Below are 12,658 nucleotides of genomic sequence, written 5' to 3'. Positions count from 1 at the left end.
GGCACGCTGAGCGGGGCTAAACGGATGCCAAGGTCAACAAGACGACTGGGGAAGTTCAGAACCTTCTACAAGTCAACGTGTAGTGGTAACTAGTGGTCTAGTCAAAGCCAGCACGTCGGGGTGACACACAGGGTCATGGCCAATACACAGAGTCCCCAGGCTGCAAGGAGAGTGAACCAGTCCATCCCAGAGGATGCCAGCCCTGAACAGTCACGGGAAGGACTGATGCTGAAGCTGAAGCGCCAACACTCTGGCCACCTGATGGGAAGAGCCAACTCACTGGAAAAGAACCTCGTGCTGGGAAAGACTGAAGGCAAAAGGAGAAGGGGACGACAGAGGATGAGATGATTAGATACCATCACTGACCCCATGGACACGAATCTGAGCAAACTCCGGGAGGCGGTGGAGGAGAGCGGAGTCTGGTGTCGCAGTCCATGGGGCTGTCAGCGTCGGACACGACCTAGCAGCTGGACAACAACAACATCCTGCCGACTGACTCTAACAGCACAGTCCCCCCGTTACCGCCTGCCCTGGCTGCAAGCTCCTCAGGGAAGCCCGAAGTCTGACCATGCTGCCTGCCCTCCTACGCTCTCCAAGTCAGGTCTCCCACACAGAACTCCTGATGCGACCCAGGAGGGTACAACCCTGTGGGCGCATCTCCCAGCTCGGACGCTCATGTGTCTTCTTGCGTTAATTCGTCCCCACCCTCACCCTCCCTGTGCTGCCCTGGTGGCTCAGACGGTAAAGCGTCTGTCTGCCTGCAACGCGGGAGACCTGGGTTCAATCCCTGGGTGGGGAAGATCCCCTGGAGGAGAACATGGCAACCCACTCCAGTCTTCTTGCTTGGAGAATCCCGTGGACAGCGGAGCCTGGTGGGTTACAGCCCACAGGGTTGCAAAGAGTCGGACACAACTGAGCAACTTTCACTTTCACTTTCCCTGAATTAAAGCCAATTCAGAACCAGGGAAAACACACACTACATACAATCCATTTGGCTGACCCAGTACACCTGACATGGCAGACAAGAAGAAAAACTTCTAGAAATTTCCTTTGCTACTCTGTTTATAAAGCATAATTTGTTGTTGCTGCTCAGTCGCTAAGTCGTGTCTGACTCTTTTGCAATCCCATGGACTGGAGCCCACCAGGCTTCTCTGTCCATGGGATTCTTCAGGCAAGGACACTGGAGTGGGTTGTCGTGCCCTCCTCCAGGGGATCTTCCTGACCCAGTGATCGAACCTTTGTCTCCTGCATTGGCAGGCAGGTTCCTTACCCCTGAGTCACCTGGGAAGGCCAAGACATGGTTGAATATTCCGAAAGCACCGTGGAGTAAATAAACAGCATCCCAACTCAAGCTGCTTTGGCAATTCTGGCGTCAAGGACTCAAGCTGCAGGGGTTGGGTAACACTTGCCTCCTAGAAAGCTGGGGGAGCCCCAGGCCACTCCTCTGCACTGGTTGTGCTGCCCAGAATGGTCAGCCCCTCCTCCTTTCTCTGAGACACAGCCGGGGCCCTCGGCTATTACGGGTTATCCAGGCTAATCGGAATGCCTCTCGGGCAGAGACCACGGGCACCAGTGGTCACAAACAAACGCCCTTCCTTGAGAACGCTGCTGCGTGAGGCTCTGCGATCAAGTGAATGACGCCTGCCTCAGGAATTGGAGTCTGACCTGCCTGTGGTCCCGCTTCCATCTGGAAAGCCAGCTGGGCATCATCGTCATTGGAAATCACAATTCACCGCTGGCTGCCCAAGCGCTCCACACGCGTTCTCTCCGTTGCACCTCACCGCAGCTCTCGGGTGTCTTGGCCGATAAAGAAGGGCTTCCTGGGGGCGCTAGCAGTAAAGAGCCCGCCTGCCAACGCAGGAGACATAAGAACCGCAGGTTCGATCCCTGGATGGGAAGATCCCCTGGGGGAGGGCATGACGACCACTCCAGTATTCTTGCCTGGAGAATCCCATGGACGGAGGAGCCTGGTGGGCTATAGTCCACAGGGTCACAAAGAGTTGGACAAGACTGAAGAGACTTAGCACACACACGCGCGCGCACACACACACACACACACACACATAAAGAAACTGCCACCCAGCTGGGAGGAGCGCTGGCTCCTCATCAGGTCCTCTGGCTCCAGCACCCACGCGGCCCCCCATCCGAGGGCCTGCCATGGGCAAGGCAGTCTGAGGATTTCAGAACAGCAGTCCTGGCCCTTTGAGGTCAATGCACCCTGACTTCACCTGTGCAAAGCGTCAGTTCAGTTCAGCTCAGTCGTGTCCGAGTCTTTGCGACCCCATGGATTGCAGCACGCCAGGCCTCCCTGTCCATCACCCGGAGCTTGCTCAAACTCATGTCCATCGAGTTGGTGATGCCATCCAGCCATCTCATCCCCTGTCGTCCCCTTCTCCTCCTGCCTTCAGCAGCAAAGCCTCAGCAAGATGTCTTTTCAGCCTTGACAGGCCTGCTGCTGCCACCCAGAGGGATGAGAAAAACGGAGGTGAGATCCACATGGGTGTGTGCCAGGTCAGACCACGCCCAGGATACACGGGCCAGGAGAGAGCAGGTGCCATCTCCCTCCACGGGGGCCGGAGGGAAAGGGGAGCGCGGAGGGGAGGGGCGAGGAAGGGAAGAGATGGAAAGGAGGGCAGAGAGGGAGGGGTGTGGGGGGGAGAGGGAGGGGTGGGGGGCAGAGAGGGAGGGGTGGGGGGCAGAGAGGGAGGGGGGTGGGGGAGAGAGGGAGGGGTGGGGGGGAGAGGGAGGGGCGGGGGGGTGAGGAAGGGGCGCAGCGGGGAGGGCGGCGGAGAGAAGCAGCCACAGAGGACCTGGCAGACGAGAAGTGTGACGGTGTCACTCAGTTGTGTCTGACTCTTTGCAGCTCACCAGACTGCCCTGACCTTCTCCCGGAGTCTGCTCAAACTCATGTCCATTGAGTTGGTGATGCCATCCAACCATCTCATCCTCTGTCGTCCCCTTCTCCTCCCGCCTTCAATCTTTCCCAGCATCAGGGTCTTTTCCAGTGAGTCAGTTCTTCGCATCAGGTGGTCAAAGTATTGGAGCTTCAGCTTCAGCATCAGTCCTTCCAATGAATATTCAGGGTTGATCTCCTTTAGGATGGACTGATTTGATCTCCTTGCAGTGCAAGGGACTGTCAAGAGTCATCTCCAACACCACAGTTCAAAAGCATCAATTCTTTGATGCTCAGCTTTCTTGATAGTCCAACTCTCACATCCATACATGACCACTGGAAAAAACCATAGCCTTGACTAGACAGACCTTTGTTGGCAAAGTGATGTCTCTGCTTTTTAATATGCTGTCAAGGTTTGTCATAGCTTTCCTTCTAATGAGCAAATGTCTTTTAATTTCATGGCTGCAGTCACTGTCCACAGTGATTCTGGAGCCAAAAAAAATAAAATCTGTCACTGTTTCCACTTCTTCCCTTCTATTTCCCATGAAGCGATGGGACCAGAATCTTAGTTTTTGAATGCTGAGTTTTAAGCCAGCCTTTTCACTCTCCTTTCACCCCCATGAAGAGGCTCTTTAGTTCCTCTTCGCTCTCTGCCCTTAGGGTGGTGTCATCTGCGTATCTGAGGTTATTGATATTTCTCCCGGCAGTCCTAATTCAGCTCGTCATCCAGTCTGGCGTTCCGTATGATGCATGTAACTGTGATGGGAAAACACCACAGTGCAGGCTGGGAACCACCCCAGCCGGGCCTCATCCTGGGGTCGAGTGCTTCTTCACAAGCCAGGCTGGACGGTGGATGAGGCCACAGTTTGAGGGTCAGACCGAGGCCCAGCGCACAGCATCTCCCCTGCAGCGGGCAGAGCCGAGAGGACTGAGGTCAGAGGCGCAGAGCCCAGCGCGGGAGGCACAGGCAGCGCTGGGGGTGCGGCGAGGCGACGCGTGCGGGCCAGGGGCCGGGCCGCCCTGAGGGAGCCCCGAGGCCCGCGCGGCCGTGAGAGAGCTGAGTGTGCCCCAGCGTATCTCTAACGGAGGGCGCTTCATCAATTGTCTCATTGCTGACTCGCGTATGACGCTTCTTCCTGTCCTGGAAAGTCGGTCAAATTCTCCCGTTGCATCCTCCCAGATACGTATTTCTCAAATGTAGAAACACAGAAAGCAGCGAGACACTGAAGCAGCAAACACATCGCAGGACGCGGAGCCCCCGGAGCCCGGTCCGTCTGTCCCCACGTGCCCTGCAGACACCGGGGGGCGGCCACTGTCAGAGGCCCCCAGGTGTGGCCCTTGGGCTCTGGGTGACCCACCATGCACGCAGCCGATGGTACTGGGCACGTCCAGCACCTCCTGCTGGTCTCTCTCATCCCCCCCGTATCTTGTGGTCTCAAAACTGGCCTCCGCCTCCACCCACCCCAGGCAGCTCTCGTCACTGCTCCCAGCCCCCGCCTTGAGGAGCTGGGGAGACCTCCCCAGCCGCTGGCTCAGGGCATCGCTGCTCTTTAGAGCCCAGGGAGACGAGCAAGAGGACAAGCAACGAGGGAAGGGGACTTCGAAACGGAGCAGTCCCCTAACTTTGACTACGCCAATGGGAACGTCCTTGAGATGAAAGGAGACTTGCACCAGAGAGCAGTTCCAGCACGTGATCCGTCACCTTCGGCCAACTTCTCATTATTCTTTTTCTGTTGGGTGCTGGGGGCATCCAGAGGTTCAGGACAAGAGGTCTGAGCCCAATGGCCCTGCTTCTTCCAGCTCGACGCGCAGGCTTCAGATGAGAAAATAAGCTGGCCGGCCCACCCTCATCAGTCTCACACAAAGCATTTCCAACAGAAGCTGCTGGTTGGGGGTTTCTGAAAGCCCCAAGGAAATTCATTCCAGCCTCTGGGCTTGTGCATCAATCACACGCACTCTCAGTTACAGGGAGGGAAAGCCAGGTTGGAGTATCCTCTGTGATGACCACGATTTATTGTGAAAAGGAAGAGAAAAGATCACTAGAAAAATATTCCCATGTTCCGTCCCTTCTCCCTCTATTTACAGCAGCAAGGAAACTAGAACTCAGAACTCAGCCTGGGGGCCAAGCACTATCACTCAGACGATCTCAATCAGAGACAGATGAGGTCAAACTCAAAAGCATCTGTAAGCCAAAGCTGCCGAGTCATTCCAAACCTTGAGGTGTTTACCGCAGCCTTTTGTGGGCCCTGCCCATCTGAACCTTTCGAGCAAAGGAGGCCTTCTCCACAAACAGTTTAACAGGATTTGGAAAATAAGCACTTACTCCCCAGTGAAAGGGAAACAGAAGCATGTTGGTCTGGGCCCCCAAGCAGAAGTGAAATCCCGCTTCCGTGAGCTACGCCCCAAGGTTTGAAGCTCTCGAAAATGGAGAGGGGGTAGCTCCACATTTCCATTACCCCATCTGTAGCTTGGAGCTCTGAGGGACCATTTCTAGAGGAAGGGGCCCCTGCGCACGGCCTAGGAGTAGCTACGAGGGAGTCAGACACCTACCGTTGGTCTCCACGGACACCTATCCTGAAGCACAAGGTCAAAACAAGGGACCGCTGAGGTGTGAACAGCACCATCGCGTTTCTCACAAGAGCAACACGGGAAGGACGGCAAGCGACAAGCGCACCAGAGTGTCTCTTACCACATTCAGACCCTTCACCCTTCTGAACCCCCTTGCAGAGGCCGCTCACGGAGGACAGCACTGGCATGGCATTCCAGACACATGCACTTTCATAAAGACCGTCTGAGACCTGGCAATCCAGCTCTCGAAAGGGACCAGCCATTCAAAGGGAGGCAGTCGTGTGGGCCAGGGCTTCCCACTCACTAACGTGTCCCGCAGCAAAGCAGGGAGGCCTGGCAGGACCGTCCCCACGGGGGCAGCAGGGCACGGGGCTGGGCCCCCCTCCCCTGGCCCCGAGGCTCCAGACTGAGACTCGTGTTCACACGCCCGTCTCCCTCCTTTGAATCTCCCGGGAAGGGGACGAGCCGGGTGGAGAAGAGACGAAAGAGCCTATGCTCACTCTTTCTTCAAGCAATTCCAGTTGTGGTGTATATTTCAAACTGCTTTAGGATGATAACTGCACTGAGCACAGCACGATGAGGCCTTCTGCTTTCCTTCTTTGGGAACTTGATTAAAACGGAGAAGACGGCTTACCCATTTCTGAAATAGAGGACGTGAGCTCTCTGCAGTCCCGTTTCTAGGAAAAAACCCAGTTCTTGATCGTGGGGAGCAGGGCCGGGCTTGGGGCTTCTGTTCTGCATATTAGAAAGGATTACCTGGAAGGGTAGAAAATCGGAAAACTAATCAGATCCACATGCAGGCCTACTTCCTTCAAACCCTACCTGCAGATGCACAGCGGGACTTGAAAAACGGACTTTGTTCACAAGCGTCAGGCGACGCCGGGTGGGAGGAAAGCAAGGAGGGCTTCTGAGCGACCCAGCGACTGCGGCCCCAGGCGCGCGTGTTCCTCCTGGCGGGAGGCCTGGGCGCTGACGGGCGCTGACACAGTGCCAGCAGGAACCTCGGGGTTCGGCTCTGCAAGGCCGAGATGCTGACAAAGGCTCGGCGGCAAAGAAGCAGGTCCAGCAACAGGCGGAAACAGCTGCCCCTACCCAGGGCCGAGGTCACGGACGCAGCCCGTGGCTTCCGCCCTGCGAACTCTGGTGAGCTTCGGCAAGAGCGGGAGGGACCTGGCCCAAGAACCAGCCAGACAGCGCCTCCGCCAGGCCCGAGGGCTGCGCGGCGGGCACCTGCTCTCAGGGACAGAGAGCTTAAGAAAAACGACCTCGGTTCCCTCTCTCCCCAAACTAGACCGCTTGTCAACAGATAACAAGGTTTTAAAGGTTGGTGTCTTTAGCCCTGCCAGAAAGACTGCCAACTAATGAAGGGGAAGACTCGCAAGTGGGGTGGGACACAATGAAGTGTAAACACATGTCTACTGTTACAGAGGCTACTCTCTTTAAACTCACGAGTCAAATAAAGCATTTATCAGCCAGGAGCTACTTGTGGCCCATTGAGAAACCACACAGATGTTCTCCAAACATGCTGCCAACATCGACTGCAAGTCAGCAGCTCTCCAAAAACCCAGCTGCTAGCCAAACCCCCGATATTCTCGAGGTCTTGAAATGATCCTTCCAGGGAAATTAAAGCAACTGCTGGGTCTCTACCTTGTGAGCTCTGGGGTTGCGGGGGGAGAAGTAGAAGGCACATGCCGTGAACAGTATGTTGTGGGATGACATCCTAGCAGGCAGCCCTCGCATCTGAACTACATCCCAGCCTCTTATCAGAAGTGCCTGGCTGCTTCCCGACTGAGCGCTTGGCTCTGCAAGTGCTAAGAGGTAGGTGTTCCTCCTACCTCTGGGCACCATCATTTTTGGCCCAGCTGCGGCTCCTCCCCCAGCCACGCTCTAAGCGTCGGAGATGCAGAGTGCCCCTCTGAGCCCGCACCCTTTCCTCTTAAGTCACGATGGCCTCATCTGCTGCTCAGAAAGCACCTCCATGCTGCCACCTCCACACCTGATCGTCTCTAGTCCAGACTGTTCCCAGACTCATGTCTAACTACTTCCTTGACATTGCCACGTGGAAGTTCAACGTTGAAACTTTAAAAAAAAATTATCTTTCATTTGTTTTTGAGAATAGTTTTCAATTTTTAAAAGCTCAATGATTATTTTAAAGCAAAAACAATGCAGTACCATACGAAAAAAAAAAAGGCATGACCAAATTCTATCACATAGCAATAACCAGGGAACATCGATTGAACAATAACCCATACTCTGCCAACATAAGTACCAAGAGGAGAGAGGGATGAAAATCATTTTACAAACACTGAGACTGTGGTATGTGCTAGTTTTAAATTTGAACCATTACATTTAATTTTAATTAAATTTAACAGGCGAAACAAAAGTGTAACCAAAGTAAGCACTCAATTACAGAAAAGTGTTTTTTAACACAAAGTTCACAGTCTAAAACTGAAAACACACCTGATATTTATCGCATGTGTGCATGTGTGTACCATGCACTTGCATGCATGCGTTATGTGTGTATACAGACAGAAAGACAGACAGACAGACGCAGAAAGAGGCAGAGGAGAGGACAGATTCGGTCCTTTCCTCTGCAAATGTTCATTTACTTGGTTGTGTTGGCTCTCAGTTGTGGCACCCAGAATCTCTGATCTTCATTGTGCCGTGCAGGATATTTAGCTGTGGCATGTGGGATCCAGTCCCCCTCGGGCTCGAGCCCAGGCCCCCTGCACTGCGAGCGTGGAGTCTTAGCCCATTGTGTTGCTGCTGTTCAGTCATAAATCATGTCCAACTCTGTGACCCCATGGACTGAGCTGCCAGGCTCCTCTCTCCTCCACTGCCTCCAGGAGTGTGCTCACATTCGTGTCCACTGAGTCAGCAAAACCGTCCAGTCATCTCGTCCTCCACCGCCCCCTTCTCTGGCCGCCCATCCTTCCCAGCGTCAGGGTCTTTTCCACTGAGTCAGCTCTTTGCCTCAGGCGCATGGGTCATTCTTTGATCCACATACTTCTACTCCAAACAGGATCTGTTGACCCGTGACAGCAATAAGGAAACTGACATATCCATTCTACCTTTCCCAGTGCCTTCTCCTCAGCCTTATAGTCAAAATCCCTAACAACTATGTCCAAGCCCAAAATTGTTTTTCATCGGTTCCATATTAAAATGCATCCGAGGGGTCAGATACAGGTAGGGATTAAGAGGTACAAACCAGCATGTATAAAGTAAATAAGGCTCATATAGTACAATACAGGAAATACAGCCAAAGTTTCATAATATTTATAATACTATAATTATAAATACTATAAATGGGATTATAATGACTATAATGGGATATAACCTCTAAGAATTGTGAATCACTATATTTTTTTGGTTTGTTTTTTCCCATTTTATTTTTCAGGAATACTAATTGTATGCACTGCCTCAGCTACTGTAGCTTTGTAGAAAGTTTAGAGACTGGGAAGTATGAGTCCCTCAACTTTGTTCTTTTTCAAGAGTGTTTTGGCTCTTCTGGTCCCTTCCATTTCCATATTAATTTACGAATCAGGTTATCAATTCCTGCAAAAAAAAAAGGCACTGAGATTTTCATGGGGATTCAGTTAAATTTGTAGATAAATTTGGAGAGTACTGTTATTATAACAAATTAAGTCTTTTGTTCCATGAACATAGGCTGCCTTTCCATTTATTTAGGTTTTTTCTTTTTCATTTCTTTCAACAGTAATTTATAGTTTTCAGAGTATAATGTCTGAACTTCTTTTTATTATTTTAATCTTTTTTGATGCTATTATAACTGGAATTGTAATTTAAATTTAATTTTCAGATTGCTCATTGTTAGTGGATACAAATAAAGTGATTTTTGTATACTGACTTTGTATCCTATAAACTTGTTGAAATATTTGTTATAGTTTTGTGTGTGTAAATTCTTTAGGATTTTCTATATACAAGAACATGTTATCTGCAAATAAAAGTTTTACTTCTCCCTTTTCAATCTGGATGCCTTTTCTTTCTTTTTCCTGTCTAATTGCACTGGCTAGAACCTCTAGTCAACAGAAGCAGTTAAGAGTAGATATCCTTGTCTTCTTCCCAATCTTGGGAGGAAAGCATCCAGTCTTTCACCATTACACATATGGTTAGATGTTTCACGGATGCCTTCTATCAGGTTGAAGATAATAACTTCTATTCCTAGTTTGTTGAGTTTTAAATCATGCAATGTGTTGGATTTTGCCAAATGCTTTCCCTGCATCTACTGTACTGGGATTATCATTATCGTGCAGTTTTTTCCTTTATTCTATCAATATGTTGTATTACATAATTGATTTCCATATGTTAAATCAACCCTGCATTTCTGAAATGAATCTTTCTTGTGGTATATTATTTTTTCTAAAAGCTGCTAGATTCAGTTTGCTAGTATTTTGCTGAGGACATTTGCATCTATTCATAAGAGGCTTGCTGTTGTTTAGTCGCTCAGTCTTGTCCGACTCTTTGTGACCCCATGGACTGCAGCCCACCAGGCTCCTCTGTCCATGGGATTTCCCAGGTAAGAATACTGGAGGGGTTGCTATTTCCTCCTCCAGGGAATCCTCCCCACCCAGGGATTGAACCTGCGTGTTACTACATTGCAGGGGGATTCCTTACCACTGAGCCGCCTGAGAAGCAGCTAGCGATCTCATAAATCTAGTCAGGGAGTGTTTTACTCCTATCTTATTTCCTGAAAGCTTTTATAATACTGGCATCGTGTCTCCCTTAAATTGAATCTCTCTTCATTGAATTCACCATGGGAGACAACTTGACCTGTATATTTCTTTATGGGAAGGTTTTTAATGATAAATTCAATTTCTTTCATTCATAATTCAACCTCCCTGCTCCACCCTCAAAGCCCCTCGTCAGCTTTGCAGGGCAAGGAGAAGGCTGGCTCTTGTCCATGAGTTCTCTTAGAACTTCCCATGGTTTTGCAGCCTGAACCCAGCTAACCTAAGGGGAGTGGGCCATCTATTCCTTCTTGAGTGAGTTTTGGTACTTTGTGTCTCTCAAAGATTTGTCTGAAAAGACTCTTGAGAGTCCCTTGTACCGCAAGGAGATCCAACCAGTCCATTCTAAGGGAGATTGATCCTGGGTGTTCATTGGAAGGACTGATGCTAAAGCTGAAACGCCAATACTTTGGCCACGTCATGCGACGAGTTGACTCACTGGAAAAGACTCTGATGCTGGGAAAGGTTGGGGGCGGGAGGAGAAGGGGACGACAGAGAATGAGATGGCTGGATGGCATCACCGACTCTGTGGACATGAGTTTGAGTGAACTCCAGGAGTTGGTGATGGACAGGGGGACCTGGCGTGCTGTGATTCATGGGGTCGCAAAGAGTCGGACACGACTGAGCGACTGAACTGAACTGAACTATAAATGATCAAGTTGATTGGTGTTAAAGTTGGTCATAATTTTCCCTTCCGTTCAGTTTAGTTCATTCACTCAGTCATGTCCAACTCTTTGCGATCCCATGAATCACAGCACGCCAGGCCTCCCTGTCCATCACCAACTCCCGGAGTTCACTCAAACCCACCTCCATCAAGTCGGAGATGCCATCCAGCCATCTCATTCTCTGTCGTCCCCTTCTCCTCCCGCCCCCAATCCCTCCCAGCATCAGAGTCTTTTCCAGTGAGTTAACTCTTCGCATGAGGTGGCCAAAGTAATGGAGTTTCAGCTTCAGCATCAGTCCTTCCAGTGAACACCCAGGACTGATCTCCTTTAGAATGGACTGGTTGGATCTCCTTGCAGTACAAGGGACTCTCCAGAGTCTCCTCCAGCACCACAGTTCAAAACCATATCTATAGACCTATACTGCCTCTTTTTTTATCTGATAATTTGTACACTCTCTCTTTTCTGGTTTATATTATTAATGGTTTACATAAATTTTATTGATCTTTACTAAAAATCCATTTGTGGTTTTACTAGTTTACTGTTTATCTGCTTTCTAGTTCACTAGTTTCTGTTTTAATCTTTACTATTCCCTTTCTTCTGCTTATTTTGGTTTTAATTATTCTTATTTTTCTAGTTTCTTGAGCCAGAAATGTAGATCATTAATTTGAAATTTTTCTTCTTTCCACTATAAGAATTTAACATTATAAATTCTTCTATACATTTTGTTTTATATATTGTGGAGTTCTATTATTAGGTATACATACTTTTAGGATTATGATGTGTTATCAATGAATTGACTCCTTTTATTATATAACTCCTTCTATCTGCTGTAATAGTTCTTGCTCCTAATTCTACCTTATGATATAATACAGCCAGTCTAGCTTTGCTTTGATTATTGTCTGCACAGTGTGTAATTTTACTTTTTGTCTACCTATGTATTAACATTTAAATAGTTTCTTGCAGATAGCATATAGTTAGGTCTTACTTTTTTGTCCCGTCTGAAAATCTGCCTTTTAATTGGAGTGCCTAGACAATTTACATTTAATACAATCATTGATGTGACTGGAATCATCTTGCTAATTGCTTTTTATTATCTCCTCTGTTCTTTTTTTGTATTTTCCCCTCTCTTTATTCTTTTCTCTTTTTTTGGATTGATGATTCCATTTCATTTTCACATGGTTAATTATGTTTTTTTTCCTTATTTTTTAGTGGCTGCCCTAGGTTTACAATATAGCTTTTCACAGCCTTTATCTAAATGATATTACACCAACTCATATATAGTATAAACACTCTGGGCTTCCCTTGTAGCTCAGCTGGTAAAGAATCCATCTGCAATGCAGGAGACCTGGGTTCAATTACTGGGTTGGGAAGATCTCCTGGAGAAGGGAAAGGCTGCCCACTCGAGTGTTCTCGCCTGGATACACTTCTATTTCCTCCCCTATCCTTTTTGCTATTATGGCCACGAATTTTACTTCTATGTTATAAATCCCATAATACATCATTAATCTTTTTAATTTAGGCAGTCAATTATCTTTTAAAGGAATTATATCTACCCTCAGTGTAACCATTTATGATGCTCTTCGTTTCACTGTTTGGATCTGTATTGTTTCCTTGCTTGAAGAATTTCTTTAACGTTTCTTGTCATAGAGGTGTGCTGGCAATGCATCCTGTCAATTTTTGTTGGTTCTAAAAAAGTATCTTGTCTTTCCAGTGTCTTCTAATTTGCATATTATCTTCTGAGAATATCTTATATCGCTTATCTTTATTCTTCTGAATTTAAAGTTTCT

General features: G+C 48.9%; 1 protein-coding gene across 8 annotated transcripts in view; it reads right to left on the bottom strand.

Annotated features, from left to right (window-relative positions):
- TTC7B (tetratricopeptide repeat domain 7B) overlaps positions 1-12,658 on the bottom strand; it is a 270,335-nt gene that overhangs the window by 175,770 nt on the left and 81,907 nt on the right. For all 8 annotated transcript variants that reach the window (XM_088839368.1, XM_055436426.2, XM_088839370.1 and 5 more), the window contains exon 5: positions 6,096-6,217. In XM_088839368.1, the coding sequence (XP_088695494.1) occupies positions 6,096-6,217 (122 nt within the window). The remainder of the gene's footprint in view (positions 1-6,095; positions 6,218-12,658) is intronic.

Source organism: Moschus berezovskii, chromosome 9, assembly GCF_049115385.1.
Source record: "Moschus berezovskii isolate FMDL1 chromosome 9, NW_MosBer_1.0, whole genome shotgun sequence".
In the NCBI taxonomy this organism is placed as follows: domain Eukaryota; kingdom Metazoa; phylum Chordata; class Mammalia; order Artiodactyla; family Moschidae; genus Moschus; species Moschus berezovskii.
Note: the sequence above shows the minus strand (reverse complement) of the source record. Positions and strands in the feature narration are given on the sequence as shown.